General features: G+C 41.5%; 1 protein-coding gene across 1 annotated transcript in view; it reads left to right on the forward strand.

The window, feature by feature from the left end:
• Nucleotides 1–25,263, forward strand: part of PHEX (phosphate regulating endopeptidase X-linked) — a 225,337-nt gene that overhangs the window by 99,195 nt on the left and 100,879 nt on the right. The window contains exon 12 of the mRNA XM_008154575.3: nucleotides 281–382. Within this exon, the coding sequence (XP_008152797.1) occupies nucleotides 281–382 (102 nt within the window). The remainder of the gene's footprint in view (nucleotides 1–280; nucleotides 383–25,263) is intronic.

A 25,263-nucleotide genomic window follows, 5' to 3' on the forward strand; every position in this document is an offset into this window, starting at 1 on the left:
GCCTAGAACCGTGGTCAGCAAACTGCGGCTCTTTGGCCCCTTGAGTGTGGCTCTTCCACAAAATACCACGGCCTGGGCGAGTCTATTTTGAAGAAGTGGCGTTAGAAGAAGTTTCAGTTTAAAAAATTTGGCTCTCAAAAGAAATTTCAATTGTTGTACTGTTGATATTTGGCTCTGTTGACTAATGAGTTTGCCGACCACTGGCCTAGAAAAACTGGTCTGAAGCTTCTTGATTTTTTATCTGCAACTTCGGGTATTTTTTTTTTCTTCTTTTTGGTAGATGGAAGAATTGATTGAGGGTGTTCGCTGGGCCTTTATTGACATGCTGGAGAAGGAAAATGAGTGGATGGATGCAGGAACCAAAAAGAAAGCCAAAGAAAAGGTAAGGATTCCAGTTTATGAAGAAGAAGAAGAAGAAGAAAAAAAAAAAGAAACCAAACCCTGACTCTTGGTTTAATGGATTTTCATGCTCAACATTATGTAGTTGATTTTTATATTGACTGAGCTGTTGACTCCGAATGACCCTAAAGTTGGGTGTCTCTTTGGGGATGAATCATCACCAGCAGGTAAGAGAAAATAAGATGACTTCTTCTTTTTTGAACTACATTTTTAAACACCTTGTAATTCAGCCTTTCTTTCTCTCCTCCTAATTGCTGTCTGTAAGAGACACATGGCTTGCTGCCCAGCGAATTTTTGCCATAAACCATCATTGGCTATGGCAGAATGCAGAGCAGTGGGGAGCCTCAGGGAGCAGTTGGCAGAAGAGCCCTCAAGGCACAAAAGAGAAAAATCCATATTGGCCATGTGTCCTTCTGTTCGTGCATGATGTGTGCAAATGTCCTCAGGCAAATCCTTTCCTATAACCTAGCAGATTTACTTTCTAACCCATCATTTTGCACAAATGATCCGCCTAGCACGCATACAAACTGTAGACCAGTGGTAGACCATTGTGGAGGAATAGAAAAAATATTTCCTAATAGAAGTGGACACTTGCTAGGCCTTGTAAAAGTTTCTGGTACTGTGCAACAAGATAAGGGAATAAATGAGAAAAGTATCAGCAGCCATGCTTTTGAAAATAAAGGATGGGACCCACCTTGAATTCTAGGTATTCTGATGGAGCTGGAGCTCAAGTGGGTAGGCAATACATGCTACCTTCTTAACAGATGCTGCTGTGCAGCTGGGAAACTCTGAAATTAGCAGCATCTTTTCTTTAGAGATGTATTTTTGAGACTTTTCTGATGATAGCAATCACCTAGGGTGTCTGGACTCTCTATAGCTTTCTGAGCCCCTCCCCAACAAGATCTGATTTAGTGAATTGAGGGTGCAGTCTGAACATTTGTGATAACCAGTCAGCCTGGTGATTCTTATCACTAGGCAGGCCCAAAGAATACCGCTTAGAGTCATATTGAGTCATGCTGTGCACAAATATTTTTGCCGTATGGTCAAGAAACAAAGAGGGAGAGGACTTGTAGAGCGGTGAAACTACTCTGTATGATACTGTAATAGTGAATACATGTCATGATCCATTTGTCCAAACTCATAGAATGTACAACATTCTGTGAATCCCAATGTAACCTATGGACTCTGGGTGATGATGATGTGTCAGTATAGGTTCAGTGATAGTAAGACATGTACCACTCTGGTGCAGATGTTGTTAATGGGGCAGCTATGCAGGTGTGAGGGCAGAGGCTGTATGGGAAATCTGTGAACTTTCTGTTCAATTTTGCTGTGAACCTAAGTCTTCTCTAAAAAACTAAAGTCCATTAAAAAAGGGCAGCATTCTGGGAATGCTTAGCCTGTTGAAATGAGAATATGCAGAGGTTTAGCAAGGATATTTCCTAGAGCTTAAATACTCCTGAGCTGGATAAACATTGCCATAGATATTTTTGTCAATAGACAGGAAAAGGCTGTTCAGTGTTTACAGTGAAGAAAGAATTGGACAGCGGGGGTTGGGGGTGTTGGAGGAAGACAAAGGGCAAGTTTGATTTTTTTCCACCTTCAGAATCTGTCAAAGCTGTCTTAAGTCATGTTAGGCGCAAGCTGATGAAGGCAGGAGCATGCAGGCTGTGAGGAGAAGCTTTCCAGATGGTAGATGCAACTTTCAGCACCAACATACTGTGTGTGTGTTTTTTTAAGGCTTCATTTATTTGTAGGGCTAGCTTGTGCTATCTGGAATAGGATGGTTTTTTTTTTCTAGTGGGTAGATGACAGCTCAGTGCATTGTGGGCTCTTGATCCGAGTCTGACCCCTTGTGGACTAAGGGTCACCAGTGTGGAGGATGGCGTAGTGTGGTGAGGGGTGTGTGCCAATTATGAATGGATGGGTAGTAGGTGAATGTTCTGGGTTCTGTAGTCAGTTCTTTGGGAAGTATGGCTGGTGATTGCTGCACAGAGATCTTGAGTTGCATAAGGGAGTGGATGCCTTACCTTTAGGCCTTCTAGGCAGGTGGCCAATTGATTCTCTAAGGAGGATTATTTCCAGTCTTAATATTAGGCATGTTCCTGCTTGTCCCCCCCTGAGTTGCTCTTCACTCTTCAGTTTTTCTTCTAAAGGTACAGTAAGTCCCCAATTAAGGTAATCAATAGGTGTTACAACTTTAAATGATACGATATATAATGAAACCAGCTTTACTACAGGGTAATTGATATAAACAAGAGTTAAGTTCCTATGGTATCTCATCAATGTTAAAACAAAATGATGGTGAGTGAAACAATGTTATTTGAGGACCTGTTGTATTCTTTGAACACTCCAGGCTGTCTTTTAGCTGAGTTCAACCTGCCAGGAGTGCAGATATCAAAGGCAGTTTTTCTACTGGATATCATCCGGTTCCCTGAGTATAGCTGTATTTCAGAGTTCAGAGAAGTTCCTTTAATAAAAGGCAAGAAAGAGGGAATGTGGTCCAAGAATTTGCAACAGTTCTCAAAGGCAGGTCAGGCCCTGGACCCCAGGAGATGGAGATTTTTCTCCGAATTCAATGAACATGCAGTTCTAGAAATGACCTCTGGGTGGAGCTCGTAGTACTCACAAAGACAACATTTAGACAGCTGAAGGCTTTTATGCAGCTTTTCTGCTCTGGGGTTGTTTTTGAAAAATTCTTTTTTTCTTGCCCTTTTTTCTCTGCTGTCCTCGATTTGATTGCCTTTTAATAGTCAACAAGCAAGGAGAGGCTCAGCTTAATAATTCCTTGAATCTTAGAAGGAACTCTCTGACAATCTTAGGGCTTTGTCTTTCTGATACTAAGTAGCCCCTGCATTAAGACAGGATTTGCCTACATTGGAAGTGGAGGTGAAAAATTCTCCTGCTCTTCCTGGTATGACTTGGCACTGTTCTTTAGGCATGTGTTGTATGCAGTATATCACCCAAGTGGAAGATTTCTCATCAATAATAGTGCCCACACGGGCCAATGCTGAGTCACTTGGCAACCCATTGGGAAAATGGAAAAAATGTTCCGAATTGCAAGGGGAGAAGCTTTTCTTTCCTTTACTGTTCAGCTCTGGACTTCAGCTAATTACAGTGTCTCCTAAGGGGTTGACCTCAGCATTCCCTAGTGACTGGCCTGAACTGGGAGTGTCCAGATACCTGCAGTGGTCTGAGGCCTACCACCTTGGCTTTTGTGGCAGTGACCCAGGTCTCAAAATGGAAGTGTGGGGATGTGGCTTTGTCATGCACTTTGCTAGGGGTGATCACTGTAAAAGGTAAACAAAGTTGCCTCTGTTCCTCTAAAGGATACATTTGTTATCTCTATCTCCCTGCCTTCCCTCTCATCTCTTAAGAGGTCGAGAGTGGTTTTGTGTTGTGAAACCGACAGTGTAGGTTTCAGTTGGGAATTTAATATGGTGAAATAAGGACCAATTTTTATTTAGGATTCTGTGTTCCCTGCCAGCATGTGCTCTTATTGTAAACAAGCAGCAAAGGACAGGAGGCCTATTATTTTTCAGGTTATCATAGATATTGAGTGCATGTAAAGTGATCCAGATTATTTTGGGGTTGTCTTCTGAAAGATTTGCTTTTTCCAGAATTGAGCAGGAGGATCTCAAGGTCACTACGTAAGGGTTCTGAGGTGTGGCAGGAAGGGACACAGCACTGCCTTCCACCATCCTGGCGGTGGGGGCTAGGTTTCTGCTGGCGAGCTCTGTGTCAGATCAGGAGGAGCAGCTTCCTGAACTCTGTTGGTCACCAGTTGGATTTGATTCTGTAGCAGAAGCTGGATCATTTTGGGAAAATGGTTTGTTTGTACTCTTTGCCCCTGGAACCTATGCTTGCCAAAAAGCCACCCTCAGAGAAAACGACCTGGATGGGACTCCCTAGGGTAGCTATATCCTCAGGATGCTGTGAGTGGCCTTAACCTTGGCAGGTGTGAGGGTTCCTGCTGCATAGCCCCATTTCCCCAGTCATGTGACTCCTGGGCACAGGCTTTTGGTGAGGTGGGAAGAATTTTCCTATAGAGAGGACAAACAAAAGTGTATCTCATCTCTTTGGCTTTGTCTCTGTTGGAGAGGAAATAATTAATGTTTCCTTTTACCATTCTAAGTTCTTAACTGTAACAAAAGAGGTTAATAAGAGAAAAACAAACAAGTTGATTAACATGTATATCTCATACATCTCTGAGAGAAACTCAGAGAAATGAGTAACTCAAAGAGCTGGCTTAGAACTCGGGCTTATATGGCATCTTCCACAAAGAACAATAAATTTGTAGAGAAAAATGACAAGACAAAGGAAAGTGGTTTTAGACTTCTAAATGCGGCAATTGTGGGAAGGTAAATATATTGGAAACTAATGGCAGGTACAGGTTAGTTAGTGAAATTGGTTACATAGATTCCTCTGGTATATCTCTGGGCTATTAGGGTCTAAAGTTGTCTCCAGTGATTCACTTTTATCCTTTTTGGTATAGAGGGGAGGAGGGCAACTGAAAATGTATGTCTTGCAAATTGGAGAGCAGGGAACTTTTCTTGTTTCTGTTGCTTCTGTTACCTTCAGTTCAAAATAATTTTTATGTTTAAGAGACATATTTTGTGGTGACATTCTGGTTTCCTTCATCTTTAAACTCTGCCTGACCCTAGAGTTTAGATTTCCCCCAAGTATCCAGTCTGTACCAACCGTGTTGGGCCCGCATCCCGAGCCCAGTGGTTTTCAGGTGCTTCTAGACCAGCAGCAGTGACCTCACCTGGGAACTTGTTAGAGATGCAAATTCTTGGGCCTCTCCCCAGGCCCGCTGAACTATGGGAGTGGGATCCTGTGACCTGCATTTTAACAAGCCCTCTGGGTGATTCTGATGCACGCTCAGGTTTGAGGCCCACTGCCCTTGCCATTACCAGTTCACTGCACCCTTGTCTGACTTCCAACTGCCAGCATCTGCATTTCTCTTCCTGCTGGAGTCTGTTATGCCACTCACACAAAAGGCCCAGTAGTCTGGGGAATGAGCACACCCAAAGATTGATGGGGTTTGTCATGTATGTGCCCCAACACCCTCCTCCCTCTAGTGTGTGTTCTGCACAGGCTCCCAGAGCTTCTCCAGTGGGGTAAACTCCAGCTGCTCACACTGACACCTGGCTCAAACAGATACCCTGCCTTTTTCCTCTCACTTCGCCAGATCCCTATCGGTGTTTGGTATTTCTTCTACCTCCCCAATGAACTGCTTGCACTTGAATCCTTGTCTCAGGGTCTAGTTCTAGGGGCTCCCCAACTAGGACACAACCCCTGGGGTATGTGCTCTTTCCATCCTTCCTCGCCTTAAGGTGACAACACACTGGATGCTAGCATCTGGATGCTAGCACCACTTCAGCAAATTCAATTCCACAAGCATTTCCGGAACTGACGATGTAGCAGGAGCTGCAGGTTCAGAGGCGATCAACTGCAGTCCCTTTTCTGCAGGGCTTTTCACAGTCCCGGGAAGGCACAGCAGGGCGTGGATTCCAGGCAGATGGGGAGAAGTGTAAGTTAATGTGATGGAGACACAAAGCGGTCCTGGGAGTCTAGGGGAGGATGCTTCTAAGGAGCCCAAACATGCTGTGTGGGGGCACCTGACTCGGGGAGTGCCCACTTTGCTGCTCCCCCTTCTTCATCACTGCACGTGTCCCTGCAGCCTGTGGGCAAGGCTTCCTCCGGCTCTTCCTTCCTTCCTAATCCCAACAACTCCGCGTCCAGCTGTTACTTTCCCCTGGTGCCTCCACTCCTGCTTCATTTCACATATCCCTTCTAAATGCTTTTGTAGAAGAAAGGCAAAGGAGAGGCTTGATCAAACTATCTCCTGCCCTAGCCTGGTACAGATTCAAGCCTGTTTGCGTAACCGCTCAAGAATGCAGTCACCTTGGTTCCTGCCTCCATTCCAGTGCATACCCAGGGACAGCCAGGGACTGACAAAACAGCATGTAAACCATCATTGGGATTTCTCCCCTCAGGGTCCCTGGTTCACACGAGTCACCATCTTGAGCTTGCTGGTACTCTCTGGCTCCATCTCCCTGGCTCTGTGTCTCTGACTCTCATATGCACATACAAGCCACGTTAGTGGCCTTGTGACTCCTCTCCCTCACTGTCCTCAACAGCAAGTACCATATAGAGGTTAAGTGTACAGACTCTGGAGAAAGACTGCCTAGGTCAAGAGCCAACATCTACCCCATATTAGCTGTATGACCCTTTGAAAATTACTTAACCTTTTGGACCCTGAGTCTTCACATCTATAAAATGAGGAGATGAGTACCTACCTAAAGATTTTTCCTAAGGAGTTAATATACCTTCAATACTTAGAAGAGTGCCTGGAGCATGAGAAAGGCTCTCCAAGTGTGTTCAGCTGTCTCTTTAAAACCGCTGTCCTGTGGGAGCAGAGACGCTTTGGCCACACTGGTTAGGGAGAGGAGGGAGATGCGAAGCGAGGTTCCGGGTGTATCCAGGTCACTGTGTTTCCTCTGGGTTATGAAGGAGGTGACACAAGACCATGGTCTCTGAGGACCCTTTCACCCCTCATGTGCTCTTATGTCCCATGTCAGAACACTGCCCTTCCCCTCATGGCATCCCCTCACCCAGCCCCTGCAGGGTGGTTAATAACCAGCAGCCCCTGTCAAGAGGGTGATTGGGGGTGGGGCGCGGGGTGGTGGCATTGCTTTTCTCTGTGGATTTTGGATTTTCTGTTCTTGAACAAATTCAGCATTACCTTTGTGATATATAAAGAGTGGGGCCAGCCGAAACCGGTTTGGCTCACTGGATAGAGCGTCGGCCTGCGGACTGAAGGGTCCCGGGTTTGATTCTGGTCAAGGGCATGTACCTTGGTTGCGGGCACATCCCCGGTGGGGGGTGTGCAGGAGGCAGCTGATCGATGTTTCTCTCTCATCGATGTTTCTAACTCTCTATCCCTCTCCCTTCCTCTCTGTAAAAAATCAATAAAATATATATTAAAAAAAAAAAGAGTGGGGCCAAAGTAGGTTTACAGTTATGAGTATGCAAAACTTGTATTATTTATTAATTATTCTATTATTTTCCATACAAACAACTGAACCTATTTTTTGTCCCACCCTGTATTTTAAACACAAAAGCGAATATTTGGTATAAGTAGGAGTTTGATGCATATATTTATCAAAGGCACTTTATACCTGATACCTTATTTGAGTCAGTTTACTTTAATCGTGTTTCAGTGTTCTATAGCCTCATGGTAATATTGCTTTGGGTGACGCTGTAGGTCATTGGTTCTCACACTTGATGTACATCAGCACCATCTGGAGGGCTTGTTAAAACACAGATTGCCAGACCCCCACTCTCAGAGTTTCTAAGTCAGTAGCTCTGAGTTGAGGTTCAGGAATTTGCATGCCTGACAAGTTTTCTGTGATGCTGTTGGTCTGGGGCAGTGGTCGGCAAACTCATTAGTCAACAGAGTCAAATATCAACAGTACAACAAGTGAAATTTCTTTTGAGAGTCAGATTTTTTAAACTTAAACTTCTTCTAACACCACTTCTTCAAAATAGACTCGCCCATGCTGTGGTATTTTGTTGGAGAGCCACACTCAAGGGGCCAAAGAGCCGCATGTGGCTCGAGAGCCGCAGTTTGCTGACCACGGGTCTGAGGTAATACTTTGAGAACTGTAGGTGATTACAGGTGAAAACTCCCTTGCAACAAGGTTGTGTTACTAGACTAGCTAACGTTTATTGAGGGTCTACTTTGTCTTATCCCTTATAGGAATCCCTTTTCACCATTTCTTAGGTGTGTCCTAAGGGAATATTGGGACACTCATAACCCAACCAGGCAATCTGCTCCATTATTGATCCATCTGCCAAAAAGCCTTTCTTTTTTGTCAATATGCAAAATTAATTGTATTTTTATGTAATAGAAATAAACAGTTAGAAATTAAAATACCATCAAAAAGTGTGAAATAGGAATAAATTTGACAAAAGGCTTTGAACCTGAACATCAAAAACAACAAAATATTGCTTAGAGAAATTTTAAAAATTTAAATAAATGGAGTAAAACTTTTAATCCTCTTAGATTCAGAGTCTCAATAATGCCAAAATACTGATTCTCTCCAAAGTTGATCTATAGAGTCAACACAACCACAATGAAATTCCAGCATGTGTTTTTGGGTTTATTAAAAAAGATGCTTCTAAAATTTATATGGAAATGCAAAGAACCTAGAAAAGCAACAATAACCCTGAAAAAGAAAAAAAGCAAAGTTGGAACTTCCCGATCTCAAGATATATTACAAAGCTAGAGCAATCAAGAGAGTGGAGTATTTGTGTAAAGAAATAGACTCACTTATACCTGGCCAACTGATCTGTAACAAAGGTGCAATTCAATGTGGAATTTTCAGTTCTATCTTTTTCTTTAAAAAGGATTTGTTAAGATATAATTTACATAATATAAAACTATCCATGCATGTTGTTTTCTTTTTCAATGGACTCATTCAATTTATATATTTCTTATATGTCTATGAAATATTTAGAACAACCTGAAGAGAGGCCAAATCATTGTACTTGCAATTTATGTAGTTAATAGTGTACAATTCAAAAGAAATAACCTGATACATAGATAGCATGTTGCTTTCTTGAAGTAAATTATTACTGAAAATTATTCAACTTTAGTCTGTATGAGTTTAGGTAGAGGGGTGAACGTTGTTAAGGTTAGTTAACTCTGGCTTACTGATATCCTGGACAGTGATATTTCATTAAAGTGGCATTCCTAAAAATGTGTTTCTCAGATCCTGAATTCCTCACATTATTAATAGTTGTTATACCACCAAAGGATTTGTGGTCAAAGAAGTTTGGGAAATATTATTTAAAACAAAGGTAACTTGTGTTCTTTCTTTTTAACTACTCAGAGCCCTGATATTCTAATGTGTAATAAGTTCAAGAAGAGTATATACTACTTTTTTTCTTTTACATTAGTTTCATGTGTACAACATAGTGGTTAGACAATGATATAATTTATGAAGTGATACCCCTGATAAGTCTAGTACCCACATGGCACCATACATAGTTATTATAATACTAGAGGCCCGGTGCACGAAATTCGTGCACTGGGGAGGGTGTCCCTCAGCCCAGCTTGCACCCTCTCTAATATGGGACCCCTCGGGGGATGTCCAACTGCAGGTTTAGGCCTGATCCCTGTGGAATCGGGCCTAAACCTGCAGTTGGACATCCCTCTCACAATTTGGGACCGCTGGCTCCTAACTGCTCACCTACCTGCCTGATTGCCCCCTAACTGCTCCCTTGCTGGCCTGATTGTACCCTAACTGCTCCTCTGCGGGCCTGATTGCCCCCAAATACCCTCCCCTGCTGGCCTGATCACCCCAAGGCTTTTATTAGTATAGATATGACCCTGCACAGAAAATTTTACTAACCTTGCTTTACAATAAGGGCTTGACAATTGAATCATTAGGACCAGACACCAAGATTTCCTTTCTTTGAATAGTGGAGGGAATACTTACCTTGTCTTTAAGTTGCCTGGAAATTAAAATGAGATAATGACTTAGAAAAGTATAAAAGCACCATATAAAGACAACTGTCTTTTTAATGAAGTGGCAAAATGAAAAACACTTTTTATTCTCCCCTTCCTTCCTTTACAGCTTTTATTTAAACTTTGAAATTTATAAAAATTTCACTCCAATTTTCATTTCTTTACATTCAACATTATTTTGTATTGGTTTCAGGTTTTATATTAGTTACAGAATAGTGGTTAGACAATCACAATCATATACTTTACAAAGTGTTCCCCGATATTTCTAGTACCCACCTGGCATCATACCATCATTACAACACTGTTGACTATATTCCCTATTTAAGTGACAATGGGTTTACAGGTTCCTTTCAGTATTTCTTTTGTGTTGCTCATCCTTCCTTTTCTTTCTCACTTCTTCCCTCATTTTCTTTATATAGTATCTCAATTGGCCATCAAAGCTCAGTGAAGGCACTGGGACACGCTTCATCCATTTTACAGACCAGGAAACTGAGGCCAATTCCAGTTGGCTGTGGAACTTGACTCAGCACACAGGAAGCCCTCAGAGCCATGCTCTTTGCGCTTCCTAAGGGGCAGCGGCCCAGCAAACAGAACAAACCTTCCAGTCAGGCTTCCGAGCTTCTTTCTCAAGCACCTCTTCATTGCGGATGCTCCACATTCTTTCCTCTCCCCCCATTCTTTACTGCCCCCCCTTCTCCGAAGCAGGTGGAAGGCTTCCCACTCACTGCCTAGGCATGCTCTGCCATGGGGCAGGGTGTCGCGAGCTTGCTTTTGGGTCAAGGCAGGAGCAGGAGTCACTGCCTCTTAAGTGTGAAGGCCGCCTGAGCGAGGCCCATTAGCACTGGGAGCTTCTCTGAATCACATCAGTCAGTCCAGTACCCTGCAGTGCAGCACCCCTCCACTGAGGTGGCACCACCCCTCAACCCCCGCCTCAGGGGTGAGGGTCCTTGCCCCTCTGCCAGGAGTCCTTCCATGCCCCTTGATCCCTGGCTGGGCCCACCCACGTCTTGGGGGCACTGCAGAACCTCTGTCTCTCTGCAGATAAGGCAGATCCCTGCCCTAGGTCTCCTCAAAGCTATGAATCTGTGGCCAGAGGCCTGGTCTGGGTCTCAGCAACCACATGCCTGCAATGTTCCCAGGGACCCTGGGAGCAGCTGGGTGAGTCCCGCCTCACCTCCCCGGGGTGCCGATCTCCCCAGGGACCCCCAGGAGCGGCTGGATGGGCCTGGCCACGCCCCCCCCAAGTTGCCGATCTCCCCAGGGACCCCCGGGAGCGGCTGGATGGGCCCGGCCCCGCCCCCCCAGGTTGCCGATCTCCCCAGGGACCCCTGGGAGAGGCTGCATGGGCCCGGCCACGCCCCCCCAGGTTGCCGATCTCCCCAGGGACCCCCGGGAGCGGCTGGATGGGCCCGGCCACGCCCCCCCCAGGTTGCCGATCTCCCCAGGGACCCCCGGAACTAAGAGGACTGGGTGCCGCCATCTTGATCTTCTCAACGGCGGGATAGGCCACCCGGAGTCCCGCCCCCCAGCCTCCCGCCGGCCCAATCGTGGGCCTAGCGGAGGTGCGGTCAATTTGCATGTTTCTCTATTATAAGGTAGGATTATTGACTATATTTTCCATACAAAAAGCCTTTCTTGATATAGATCCAGATGCTCCTTCTTGGTCACTTCCACTCTTTCATTCCACGTCTGTCCCCAGGAATCATGCAGAATATGTCTTCTACATAAAAGCCTTTCCAATATTTCAAGATGTTTAAATGTCTTTCTATTTCAGATGAACCATTTCTAAGTGTTCTTCATTAAATTAACAAACATTATATGCCAGGCTGGATGTTCTAAGTGCATTATAAATATTAACTACTTCAAAGCCATAATATCCATCTGAGGTAGATAAAAATCATTCTGTTTTATAGATGAAACTGAAGCCCAGAGAGGGCAAGCAACCTTGCCCAAGGTCACACAGTTAGTAGGTGGAAGAGCTGGGACCCCATCTCTGGCAATCTTGTCTTTGCTTTTATCTGCAGTGCCAGTGGGTCTCAAAGTGTGAGTGTGGTCCTCAGACCAGCAGCATCGACATCACCCAGGAACTAGTTAGAAATGCAGATTCTTGGCCCCAACCCAGATCTATAGAATCAGAGACTCTGAGAGCGGCTCCAGGAATCTGCATTCATCAAATTGAGGACTTTTTATTAAAGGATTTAACCTTTATTTTATTTTAGTTTTTTTGGTTAATCCTACCTGAGGATATTTTCCCATTGATTTTTAGAGAAAGTGGAAGGGAAGGCGAGAAACAAAGAGAAACATCGATGTGAGAGAGGCACATTGATTGGTTGCCTCCTGCACGTGCCCTGACCAGAGCTGGGATAGAGCCCACAGCCAAGGTACATGCCCTTGACCAGAATCGAACCCAGGACCCTCCAGTCCGCAGGCCGACACTCTATCCACTGAGCCAAACAGGGTAGGGCAAATCTGCATTTTAATAACGCTTTCAGGTGATTCTGATGCAGCCAAAATGTGGGAACCACTGCTCTGTGCTGTGGTTCTGATGCCTCATCCTGTTGGCTGCTCTCCAGGTTTCAACATCTTTTTTTAAAGCTCAAGTTTAAAGCTGAACACAATATTCTAGGTATAGTCCAACTCACACAGCACAATGGGAATATTATTGCTGCCTTTGTTTTGCATACAAATTATGTTAAGAAATCCGAAGTTTATATTATGGCTATCTTTTCCCCTCAGCCATGTCACTGTTGGTTTATAATGAATTTACAGTCAGTTGATTTCTAGGTCTTCTTTAAAATTCCACAGGAACCATTGTTAGGTCCTGTCACTTTAAGTCCTAAACTTGGCATTTTTTTAAAAAAACCTCATCCAAGAACTTCATATATATTTTTATTAAAGTCAATTTAACTTTTGTTCATGGATCTGACTTTAAAAATATATATTTCTGAATTTTCTCTGTGTTTATATTTGTTATAAAGTCCTGTGCTCCTTAAAAAAAATCTGGAAATTGAAATACAAAAGGAGAAAGAAAACAAATGTTGCTAGTTCTGTCATCCAAACATAAACACTGCTAACATATTGATGCATGACTTTGTTATTTCCTCTGCACATAGGTTTAAATAATGCTGAATGTATGAATTTGTTTCCTTTTTTCTCCGTTCTCTTAACATTTATATTAGAAGCATCTTTCCTGTTACTACATAGTCTTTATAAAAGAATTTTCACTGCTATTGCATATTCTTTTAGTGGTTGTGTAGGAGATCACTTAAACAGTTCTCCACAGTTGGGTATTTAGGATGTATTATTATTGACAATACTATGCTAAATATTTTGTATATAAAAGTTTCCCCCCAATTCAGGACTAATTCCTTAGAATGACTTCTCAGAAGACTGTTAAAAACCTTGTATCTCATTCAGTATAGCAACTACTGTCTTCACCTCTATCTTATTCATAATTTGATAAATCTGCTTTCTTATATGATTGTGTACTTGGGTTACTGATGAGCAAGCTAAAAAATGGAATTAGAATCAGCTTATTTGCTCATCCTTTGGAGATTCCTTCCAGGTTCATCTATTGAGCATCTTCGTGGAGAACCTGCTCCGTGGCAGGTCTTTTGTTAGGTATTAATTAATTCACTAACGAATGGATTTTTAGTCCAGTTGTTCTACGTCCACCAACTCCATGGAACTGTCATCCGATTTCTCCATTTTGTCTGCAAGAAGTTCATGAGATATTTCCAATGCCTTGATATAACCCAGTTACACTGTATTGTAGGGTATTACACCATTTATCAATCTATTTGTCTATTTAAAAAGTGGCAACCTGATGAAATTGAACAAACATTCACTGGGCTCCCACTCTTTCTAAGGTCCTGTGTGATCCTCAGTACAGATCACATCATTCCATGGGGTACAGCCAGCTTTTCAGACTCCCAAACCAGACATCTCAATCTTCCCTCCCAGCCAGCTGGAAGCACTCAAATCCCGTTGAGTCTTACTTCCAAACAACTTTTCAAATCTTTACCATTTTTGTTTCATAGTTCTTTCCTCCCTTAGCTTCTTAGCCCTTTAGACTTTTGAGTTGCAACTGGCAATTTTCAAAATTCTATCATTCTTTCTGCATAAAATTAACCATTTTAAAGTGTACAATTTATTTCAGTCACAATGTTGTGCAACCACCACCTCTATTTAGTTCCAAAAATTTTCATCACCCCATAAGTTTCCAAAAGGAAACTTCAGACTCATTAAGCAGTCACTTCTTATTCTTTCCTTTCCCCAGCCTCAGACAGCCAGCAATTTGCTTTCTATCTCTATGAATTCACCTATTCTGGACATTTCATATAAATAGAATCATATAATATGTAACCTCTTGTGCCTGGCTTATTTCACTTAGCATCACCTTTTCTGGGTTCATCCATGTTGTAACATATCCTCTCATCCTTTTTTAAAAATCTAATTCCCCATTTAAGTCTTGGAAAGACTTTTTACCATTTCTGATAGATATTTCCTGTATTTTATGAGATTTTGAAATACCATTGTAGTGTTTATTCTTAGTTGAAAAACTACCCCCAAAATATAGGGGAAGAACTATGGCCGGCTGGTTTATTGTAATATGCTTAGAACCTAACACGGCTTGGCACTCTTTTCTTTGGTCACGGAGCAGACCTTATTAAGAATCATGGCTCCACCAAACCCTTAGGCAAGGTGCACATTTTTTGGGGGTGGGGGGGGGGCTCAGTTTCCTCACCCATGAAATGAGAAGTAGACTACTGTTTTCATAGAGTGTTTGGGAAGATTGAACAACTAATATATGTATAGTGATTAGAAAGAGCAAATGCTCAGTATTAGTAAAATGACATGTTCATTTCCCCCCAAGTTTTCTCTTGTTTCCTCCTCACCAAATAATGTAGTGCCCTATTGCAGTCTCTTATAATTGGGAAAGAAAGGGCAGGTTACATTGTTTTCTTTGAGGTAGAGGTACAAAATGGATTTTTATTAATTTTGACTTTGTGTGATATTTTTGAAAAGTTTATTGTGGATATTTAAAAATGTGCACAAAAGTGTATATAACAAACCCCCAGGTCCTCATCACCCAGCTCACTAGTGAGAGATGTTTGCCATCCTGATTTCATCTACTCCCCACCCCACCTGTTTTTATGCTTGAGAATTCTAAAGCTAATCCCAGACATCATTTTACTGTAAACATTTCATTATCTATCTCCAACAGATAAGGATTTTTCAAAAACTAACCACAATACCGTTAACAAGCCCAACAATATCAACAATACCGAGATAATTGGCATCCTGTCTGTGTGCAATTTTCTGTAATTATCTAAAAAATGTTTGTTTCTTTTTTATAAATGGTTGGTTGGTTCAAATCAGTATCCAAGCAGGGTATACACACTGTAGTTAATAGGTACATCTTTTAAAACTTTAAAAATTTTAAGAGCCATCCTCTTCTCTTTTACCCATGAAATTTACTTGAAGAAATTATCATTTGCCTGGTAGAATTTTCAACCATCTTGATATGGCTGATTATATCCTAATGTCATCTTTTAACGTGTTCTTCTGTTCCTTACATTTACGGTAAATTGTAGTTGAATCCAGAGATTTGAATTGATTCAGGTTCAATTTTCTTTTGTCAAGAAGGCTTCGTGGGCAGTACAGCCCACCAAAAGGCGCGCGATGCCAGGCTCTCCCACTTCCACTGAAAAGGTCGAGCAGTGGATTTCAGGTGTTGTCAGCCTGATCGTTCCATTTTAACTTCCCCATCAACCTTTCACCTCCAGTGGCGGTCCTCCTAGACTGTGCCTTAGAATCACCTGGGGAGCTTAAAAAATCCTAATGCTCAGCCCCAACCCCAATGACATCAGATTCTCTGGGGGGAGGGACCACGCATCAGCATTTTTTAAAGTTTCTCAGGAGATACAAGTGTGCAACCAGGTTTGAAAACCATTGTCTTAATTATTTTCAAAGTCATTGATACTATCGAATAGATGCACAAGTTCATTAGGGGTTGCAACTGGCAATTTTCAAAATTCTATCATTCTTTCTGCATTTATTAGCTGGATTTTTTTTAAATATGAAGGATTTTCACCCTGGCCAGTGTGGCTCGGTTGGTTGAGTGTTGTCCTGTGCACCAAAGGTTGCTGGTTCGATCCCTGGTGGGGGTATGCAGGAGGCAGCCCATTAACGTTTCGCTTTCACATTGATGTTTCTTTCTCTCTCTCTCCCCCCTTCCTTCCTCTCTCTCTCCCTCTCCCTTCTTCTCTCTCTAAAAATAAATAAAAATATTTTTTAAAAAAGGACTTTCATCAACCACTTGATTATGCTGAATATAGTTTATAATGATATAAATTGCTGAAAAGGCAGCATATAAATGGCTGTCTGTATTTATTAATTTTCACAATGAGTTGGTGGCTTAGTAACTCCAAATATGCCAGGGCAGTTTTTTATTTATTATTTATTTATTTATTTATTTATTTATTTATTTATTTATTTTTTTAATTTCTTTATTGATTAAGGTATCACATATTTGTCCTCGTCCCCCCATTTCTATCCCACCCCCCTCCCCACACATGCCCCCACCCCCCTGTTGTCTTTAACCACTGGTTGGGTTCATATGTCTGCACACAAGTCCTTTGGTTGATCTCTCCCTTTATCCCCACCCTTCCCTACCCTCCCCCCGAGGCCCGACAGTCTGATCCATGCCTCCTTGTTTCTGGGTCTGTTCTTGTTCATCAGTCTATGTTGTTCATTATTTCCCCTAGATGAGTGAGATCATGTGCTCTTAGAAATACACTTATAAGAACCGAAAATGAGACAAGCAATAATGGTTATGGTGACAGGCAAATGAATCGGTCTGTAGTGAGTTTCTTTCTGGGCCAACAGTTCTTTTGAGACCCAATTTCAATGTCCAACAGTTCCTTATGTGTACATGTCAGCACTGACATTTCAGTTCTGGATGGTGGACAACTGGTGGTAATGCAGGTCCGACTCTGTCTGGTTTGGTCCTAGGCAATCTGCAGTGATGCACAGCTGCTAACTGCTATTATGGGAAGGCCACATCAGCGTCTTCTGTCTCTGGACTGCTTCTCTTCTGTATTCATGGCTGGAGTAGTCCTGTCGATTCTTCTCTTGCTAGAATCCACATGGTCTCGGAGTTGTTTTCTGAAAATACACAAACATATTCTCGACCAAAAGTTAATAAAGGAATATTTTCTATAAATTTGACTGGGGATCCTTTTTCATTTTTTGCCCAAATGATTTTCCTCTGGCTTGTTTTGACACCTTGTGTGTTTTTCATGGGTGTCTTGCTTTTAGCCTTACAATTAATTTTCTAAAGTATTAATTTTCTAGATGTAATTTACTTACAGGATATTTTTCCTTACATGATATTACTCTACTATCCCCTCCTTTTTTGATTTAAATGTTAGGCTTTTGAAAATTTTATAATGTAGTCTTGATGGCTTTTAAATTTTAATTTTTTGTACTATAATATTACTGTTTTAGGTTCATTACATGGTGCACAATTTGCCAAGGCCGTTTTTTAAAAAGAATTAGATAAACCCAGGGGATTTTATGTATTTGATTTGTTTAAATCCATTACAATTATTATTATTTTATAGCTCAAATTGTCTCATATTGGCCAACTTGAGGCTGATCCTTTAGGGAATTTTGACTCCACTGCAATTGTTTTTGACAGTGTCTTTGCTTCCTGGCATGAAAAGATATCTTCTGTAGTGTTTGACTTCTATTTAATCACAAACTGTTTTGAACAATTTATAATCAGGGGCTTAATTAGTTCTTTCACCAATGAGTAGTATGTATATTGATTTTTTATTGTCATGGGGGAGGAGAGAGGCTCCTTACCGAGTTTGAATAAAAAGCAAATTTGCAGAAATATGGGTGAGAAGTTGATGTTAATTATCATTTGTAAGGGGCATGTCAGTGGACGTACGTGTAATATATATATACTCTGTGGGTTTTGAAAATTTCTGTAGTGTTCATTCTCAATGTTGATCATCAAGAATATAAATAAGTGTCTAATTAGTGTATGGCCATGCCATACATTAAAAAATAATGCCAGTGTCAAGGAATAGAACTATTTTGAACAAATGTGGAACAATGGAACTGTATTAAAAGATGAAACTTGGAGTAGTAAATATTTAAACATTTTATAATATCGGCAAGTAGTAATAGTGTAAATGTGGTACTGTAAAAATGTTTAGTTTTTAAGTGTACATTAGGGATTATTTTGGGTCAAGGGACTGGTTAGTTGTAGGACTTCAAAAGCAATCGGGAAATGCCATGGTAGCCTCAGAGTAAAATTCCAGAGGCCCAAAGCCAACAGCTGCTTTTTAAAAATTATGGAGAATTATTATTACTTTTATTCTTGCCATGGGTGGGGGAGGTTTAAAGCCTGTCTTTATTATTTGTCGTTGGTCCAAGTCCAAATTGAGTATGTTAGGAATTCACTTAAAAATCCATGTTTAGTTGGTTGAATAAGGAGACTCAATTTTGATATATTGATTTTTTAATTTCATAAGGAAAGAGTCCATTAGGAATGTTTACGTTCCCTGTGTATGTTTTGTGATGCTCCTCCCTTTCAGCCCAAGATGAAACTAATAGCCATGACGTGTTTGCTTATCTGCTATCTCTGGGGTGCGTCTGCTGCTGTCAGTGGCTCCCTTCTTATCTGGCTGCTGGTCCTGCTCAGTTAGTTGTATGGGAATGTCAGTTCCATTAATAACCCGCGGGCCAGCCAGGCAGATAGTGGAAAACAGGTGAAGAGAGAGAAATTGTATTAACCCGGTCTTCTGAGTTGTCATTTCTAGACCCTAGTATAGCTGGGGAAAGGCAGAGGGTGTGACAGCAAATCCACTTCTGACAGAATCTCATTTATGAACCAGAGAAACAGCCTGATACCAGCAGTAGGACGAGTGAAAGAAATTGGAAAAGAAGGTAAAGATTTGGGGTTGGAAGCGGTGCTAGGAAGAAATGACACGACCAAAGTATTCTGATAGAAGGAGGCACCGACAATTTTACAAAATCAATTTCAGTGTGATTTTAAGTATTATTCTTGGTGTTTCAAATAAATAAAATTTCTTTAAAAAAAAAAAGAATTTATGGAAGGATCAATTCCTTATAGTAGATTTTGGAGTTTTGTGCTGTTTTTGTTCTGGATCATTTGCCAGAGGGAAGAGAGCAGGTTTTAATTTTCTTCATGCCGGTAGAATGACTCACTTACTGCAGTGGTTCTGTGCTTGAGTTCCCTATTGCTGTGTGACAAACCACCGCAAAACTTGCTGGCTTAAAGCAACATGCACTTTATTATTTCTCAAGATTCTCTGAGTTGGCTGGGATTCAACTAGATGGCTCTTCTACTGGTCTCACCTGGAGTCTCTCATGCAGTTGCATTCCGATGGTGGCCATGGCTGAATGTCTTAGTAGCTTCTTCAGTCATGTGTCTGGTATCTCATTGTTCCGGCTTCTTTCTCCAGCAGGGTAGCATGATACTCTTCCGGGGACCTACGGGTTCCAAGAAGGAGGAAGCAGAAGTTGGCAGTCTTCCTAAGATCTGGGCTCAGAACTCCCATAATGCTCTATGTGCTATATTCTCTTAGTAAGACCCAGAGACAAGGCGAGTCTATATTCAAGGGCAGGAGAATGACTCCATCTCTCTATGTGAGGACCAACATGAATACACAGTGAGGGTAGGCATTATCGGCAGCCATCTTTGAAGAGTATTTAACTATAATCTCTGTTCTTTGCCTCTCTCATTTGTGTTCAGTTTTGTATTGTTTACATTAGATGAGTTTGAAGTATTTTTACCCCATCTTTAACACCTGACCACTGGATGCCTTTAACTTTTTTTATCTTTTCCTATTCCACTGGTTAGGTTGTTTCTTATTATTGACTGATTTTTTTTTTTCCTTAGCTCAAGACCAGTATATACATTAACTCACAGAATTATTTGAGTAAACCTAATTATTATTGAACTATGATGGGGAAAGGTCTCAGCCTCAGGCTGCAGGACCTTCCTGCATAGGTGTAAGAAATTCCTCTTGGGCCTTAGAGCCCAGAACTGGACTAAGCCACAAGGAACTCAAACCCATCTTAGCAGGCAAATCATTTTTTTTTCAGTTTTACATTTGAGTTCCTTACTAAATAAACTTAATTTTCAGTATAGACACCCCCTACGCTGATTTCCTGTATGTACTTCATAACCAAAGACTCCTGGCATTGGAAAGGACCATGCTTCACTATGTGTCCTTGCTGAGCTAAGGTAAAGGGGGCAGATAGGCTACGTTGGTATAGTCTGGTGTTCCCAGCACTGACACTCACTATGCAGGCTAACAAGAGCTTCCTGGTGGGAGGTTGTAAGGATTAAACTAATGAGCCGAATGGGACTGTCCCAGAGCAGGATAAAGTTGAGGAAAAGGCTGAGGTTGCATCCTTTAGGGCTGCAGAAGAGAGCCTTTGCTTGATACTGATGTTAAGTTATGAAACGAATCTGCCAGTTTATGAAATAAATTCCGCTGGTGGTTCTAGGCTTTTGGAAATGAAAGTTAAGGTTTGGCAAAGTGGTTTGTATAAATATGTAATATATTGTCTTCCAACGAGGTCCTATAAGTTCTAAGTAATTTCTAATTTCCGTTAGAAATTATTCACAAAAAGGATCTCGTTAGAGAGAGCAGTTTTGAAATGAGAAAATGAGAGAATAGAAGAGGAGAGAATCTCTTCCCCTTCTTTTTCTCTCTCCCCACTTCGCAAACCGTCCCTATTAACCATTGGTAACTTATTTGAGTGTTCCTTCTCAACATCTAATGGGAATGAGAGCTGTGTGGGGTGCCATGTGACCTTTGAGGAGGAGCTGGAAGCTCTGCAAACTTTCATTCTGGATGCCTCTCAGACCTAGGTCATTAGTAGTTAAAAAACAACTCCTCAAAGGTGATTCCAAAAAGCAGCCATCTTTCCTCCCCAGTTTTATTGAGAAGTAATTGACATATAGCACTGTATAAGTTTCTGGTATACAGTATAATGGTTTGACTTATGTGTATTATGAACTGATTACCGCAATCAGTTTAGTTAGTCTCATCTCATAGAGATTTTAAAAAAGTAAAACAATGTTTTCCTTGTGATGAGAAGTCTTAGGATTTACTCTCTTAACAACTTTCATATATGTCATACAGCAGTGTTAACTATAGTCATCATGTTGTACATTACATCCTTAGTTCTTATTTATCTTACTAGAGGCCCGGTGCACGAATTCGTGCATGGTGGGGGTCCGGCTGGTCCCGCCCCCGATCAGGGTGGGGGGCCAATAAGGACCAGGGCCAGCCAGGGGAGGGGCCATGGGAGATTGGCCGGCCGGCCCCGCCCCCCACAGTGTGCGTCATAGCGACCCGTCGTTCAGGTCACTTAGGGTTTTATATATATAGATAACTGGAAGTTTGTACCTTTTGGCCACTTTCCTCCAATTCCCCCTCTCCCCACTGCCTACCTCTGTAAACCGCAAATATGACAACTTTTTCTATGACTTTGGGTTTTGAAAACAATTTAGATTCCTCATATTAATGAGATCATACTGTATTTTTCTTTGTCTGACTTATCTCCTTTAGCATAATGCCCTCAAGGTCCATCCATGTTTTGCTAATGGTAGGATTTCCTCCTTTTTATGGCCGAATAATATTCATATGTGTATGTTAATCACAACTTCTTTATCCATTCCTCCAGTGATGGACACTTGGGTTTTTGCCATGTCTTGGCTGTTGTAAATACTGAAGCAATCAAGTTTGAGAAGCAGAGCCCTATTAGAGCAGTACTGCTCAAATTGAGTGTATATACCTGTCTCCCAGGGACCTTATTAAAATGCAGATTTTTAGCAAGTTTGGAGTGCAGCCTGGGATTCTGCATTTCTGACAAGCTCCCAGGAGAGGTTGATGCCCCTGGACCAGATTTTGAGAAGTGATAGTGTACAGCAGGAGTTGGCAAACTGTTCATGCAAAGGACCAGAGGGTAAATATTTTGGGCTTTATAGACCATGTGGTCTCTGTTGCAGCTGCTCAGAGGTACTAGTATAACATGAAAGCAGCCATAGATGACATATGAACAAACAGGTGTGGTGTGTATGAATAAAACTTTATTTACAAAAACTGGCAGCACCTGGAATTTGGCCTGCAAGCCATGGCTTGCCAACCTCGTCTAGAACTTTCTTAGTCTCAAGTTTTTGACTAATATCTTGCTGCTTTTCTCTCTTGTTGGGCTGAATCTTGAATAAGAATTGAGTAGTTTTGTACGAGTTTATTCAGTGGCTTTGTTGAATGATGAATAATTGATGATGACATTTAAGCTGCTGTTTACAAACAGTCCACGTTGTCCCTTGGCTGTGGCTCATTGCTTTGCTTTGTGTATAGGTGGCCTTTCTGATTTCCTTCTTTAGACTGCCTTTTCAAAGATAGATCAAAACAGAGCTAAGATTTGTTCCAAAATGTGGCCCATGGGCATCCAAGAATAAATAATCAGGTCTGAACTGTGGAGGCAGAGGGTGGCTTTAGGTTGCAGTTTCTTTATCTGTCTTCTTCCATTCACTTCTGGAGGTTAGTCTGTAGGGATGGAGGCTGGTACTCTGGCTATCTGAGAGGTAGAGAGCAGCGAGGCACCTGGACACATATGATTCACATTGACATATGCCATACCCAGAGTTATGGCTATTACAGCAGCAGAAAGTTACATGTTGCTGGTAATATATTCTTACAAGCAGATAATGCAAGACCAAATTGTCAAATTTGGGGGACCCAAATTTGGAACCAAGGACTCTTTACTCAGAAGGTCCATGTTCCATCTCATGGGCTTCTGGGGTAAGGTTCAGAGGTTCCTGGTCTGCTGCTTATGGTACGTTACTGCACTTGTAACTCCAAAGCCAGTCACAGTTAAGCTTCAGGAAAGTTTTGAGTTGTATTGGTTCAAAATTGAAACTGGCTCTCATTTTCTTTATAACAATGTGAAGATCCCCAAGGGAGAGATGTTATTCCTCTTTTGAAACGGGAGGATGAAAGCCAAAAAATCTTGAGCCAGGGATACTCATGCTGGACTCCATTTCTCAGGGTGTTTTTGCCAGTGGATCTCTTCCATGAGGTTGACAACCTTCTCTCCCTGGGGCCCAGTTCCCTGGGACCTTTCTCTTACTGGTGAAATCTCATTTAGCTCATTACCTTGACTGGTCTGAAAAATAGATGTTCTGATATTTCCTGACTAGAAATACTTTCCTACCTTTCCTTTTCTATTTTGACCTCTTGGCTAAGTCTTGGTCTGTCAGTGGCTCGCAGTTAAAGTTTAGTATCACTGGTATCAAGAACCAAAAGCTCAGTGGTAAGATTTTTAGGGCAGGATGGAGAATTTCTTAAAAGTATACATAAACTCAATCTGCAAGGGTGTTGTCATTCTTTTTTTTTTTTTTTTTTTTTTTTAAATATTTTTATTGAGGTAGTATATGTGTACATATCTTACTATTACCCCCTACCCCACACCCACACATGCCCTCCCCCCCCCAGAGTTTTGCGTCCATTGTTTATGCTTATATGCATGCATACAAGTCCTTCGTTTGATTTCATAACTCCCCCACCTTTCCCAAACTTTCCCCCTGTACTTTGAAAGTCTGTTTGATGCTTTACTGTCTCTGTATCTATCTTTTTGTTCACCACTTTATAATGTTCTTTACTATCCCTAAATGAGTGAGATCATGTGGTATTTTTCTTTCATTGACTGGCTTATTTCACTTAGCATAATGTTCTCCAATTCCATCCAGGTTGCTGCAAATGATGAGAATTCCTTCTTTTTTATGGCAGCATAGTATTCCATTGTGTAGATGTACCACAGTTTTCCGATCCAGTCATCTGCTGATGGGCACCTAGGCTGTTTCCAAATCTTAGCTATTGTAAATTGTGCTGCTATGAACATAGTGGTGCATATATCCTTTCTGATTGGTGTTTCTAGTTTCTTCGGATATATTCCCAGGAGTGGGATTACTGGGTCAAATGGGAGTTCCATTTTCAGTTTTTTGAGGAAACTCCATACTGTTCTCCACAGTGGCTGCACCAGTCTGCATTCCCACCAGCAGTGCACGAGGGTTCCTTTTTCTCCGCATCCTCGCCAACACTTGTTGTTTGTTGATTTGTTGATGATAGCCATTCTGACAGGTGTGAGATGGTACCTCATTGTTGTTTTGATTTGCATCTCTCGGATAATAAGTGACTTTGAACATGTTTTCATGTGTCTCTTGGCCTTCCTTCTGTCTTCTTTTGAAAATATTCTGTTTAGGTCTGTTGCCCATTTTTTTATTGGATCATTTATCTTCCTCTTATTAAGTTGCATAAGCTGCCTGTAGATGTTGGAGATTAAACCTTTATCAGTGATAGCATTTGCAAATATGTTTTCCCATGCGGTGGGCTTTCTTGTTGTTTTGTTGATGGTTTCTTTTGCTGTAAAAAAGCTTTTTATTTTGATGTAGTCCCATTTGTTAATTTTCTCTTTAGCTTCCATTGCCCTAGGGGCAGTGTCAGTGAAGAAGTTCTTTTGGCATATGTCTGAGATTTTGTTGCCTGTGGAGTCCTCTAGTATTTTTATGGTTTCCCGTCTTATGTTTAAGTCCTGTATCCATTTTGAGTTTATTTTTGTGTATGGTGTAAGTTGGTGATCTAGTTTCATTTTTTTGCATGTATCTGTCCAGTTTACCCAACACCATTTATTGAAGAGACTGTCTTGACTCCATTGTATGTTCATGCCTCCTTTGTCAAATATTAATTGAGCATAGTGGTTTGGGTCGATATCTGGGTTCTCTATTCTGTTCCATTGATCAATATGTCTGTTCTTGTGCCAGTACCAGGCTGTTTTGAGAACAGTGGCTTTGTAATACAGCTTGAAATCTGGTATTGAGATCCCACCTACTTTATTCTTCTTTCTGAGGATTGCTGAGGCTAGTCGGGGTCTTTTTTTATTCCAGATGAATTTTTGGAGAGTTCTTTCTAGGTCTGTGAAATATGCTGTTGGTATTTTGATGGGGAGTGCATTGAATCTGTAGATTGCTTTGGGTAGTATGGACATTTTAATGATGTTGATTCTACCAATCCAGGAACATGGTATGTTCTTCCATCTGTTTACGTCTTCCTCTATCTCTTTTTTCAGTGTCCTGTAGTTTTCTGCGTATAGGTCTTTTACCTCCTTAGTTAAGTTTATTCCTAGGTATCTTAATTTTTTTGGTGCGATGGTAAATGGGATTGCTTTTTTAGTCTCTCTTTCTGTAAGTTCATTATTGGTGTATAGAA

Source organism: Eptesicus fuscus, chromosome 1 (assembly GCF_027574615.1).
Source record: "Eptesicus fuscus isolate TK198812 chromosome 1, DD_ASM_mEF_20220401, whole genome shotgun sequence".
NCBI classification, from domain to species: domain Eukaryota; kingdom Metazoa; phylum Chordata; class Mammalia; order Chiroptera; family Vespertilionidae; genus Eptesicus; species Eptesicus fuscus.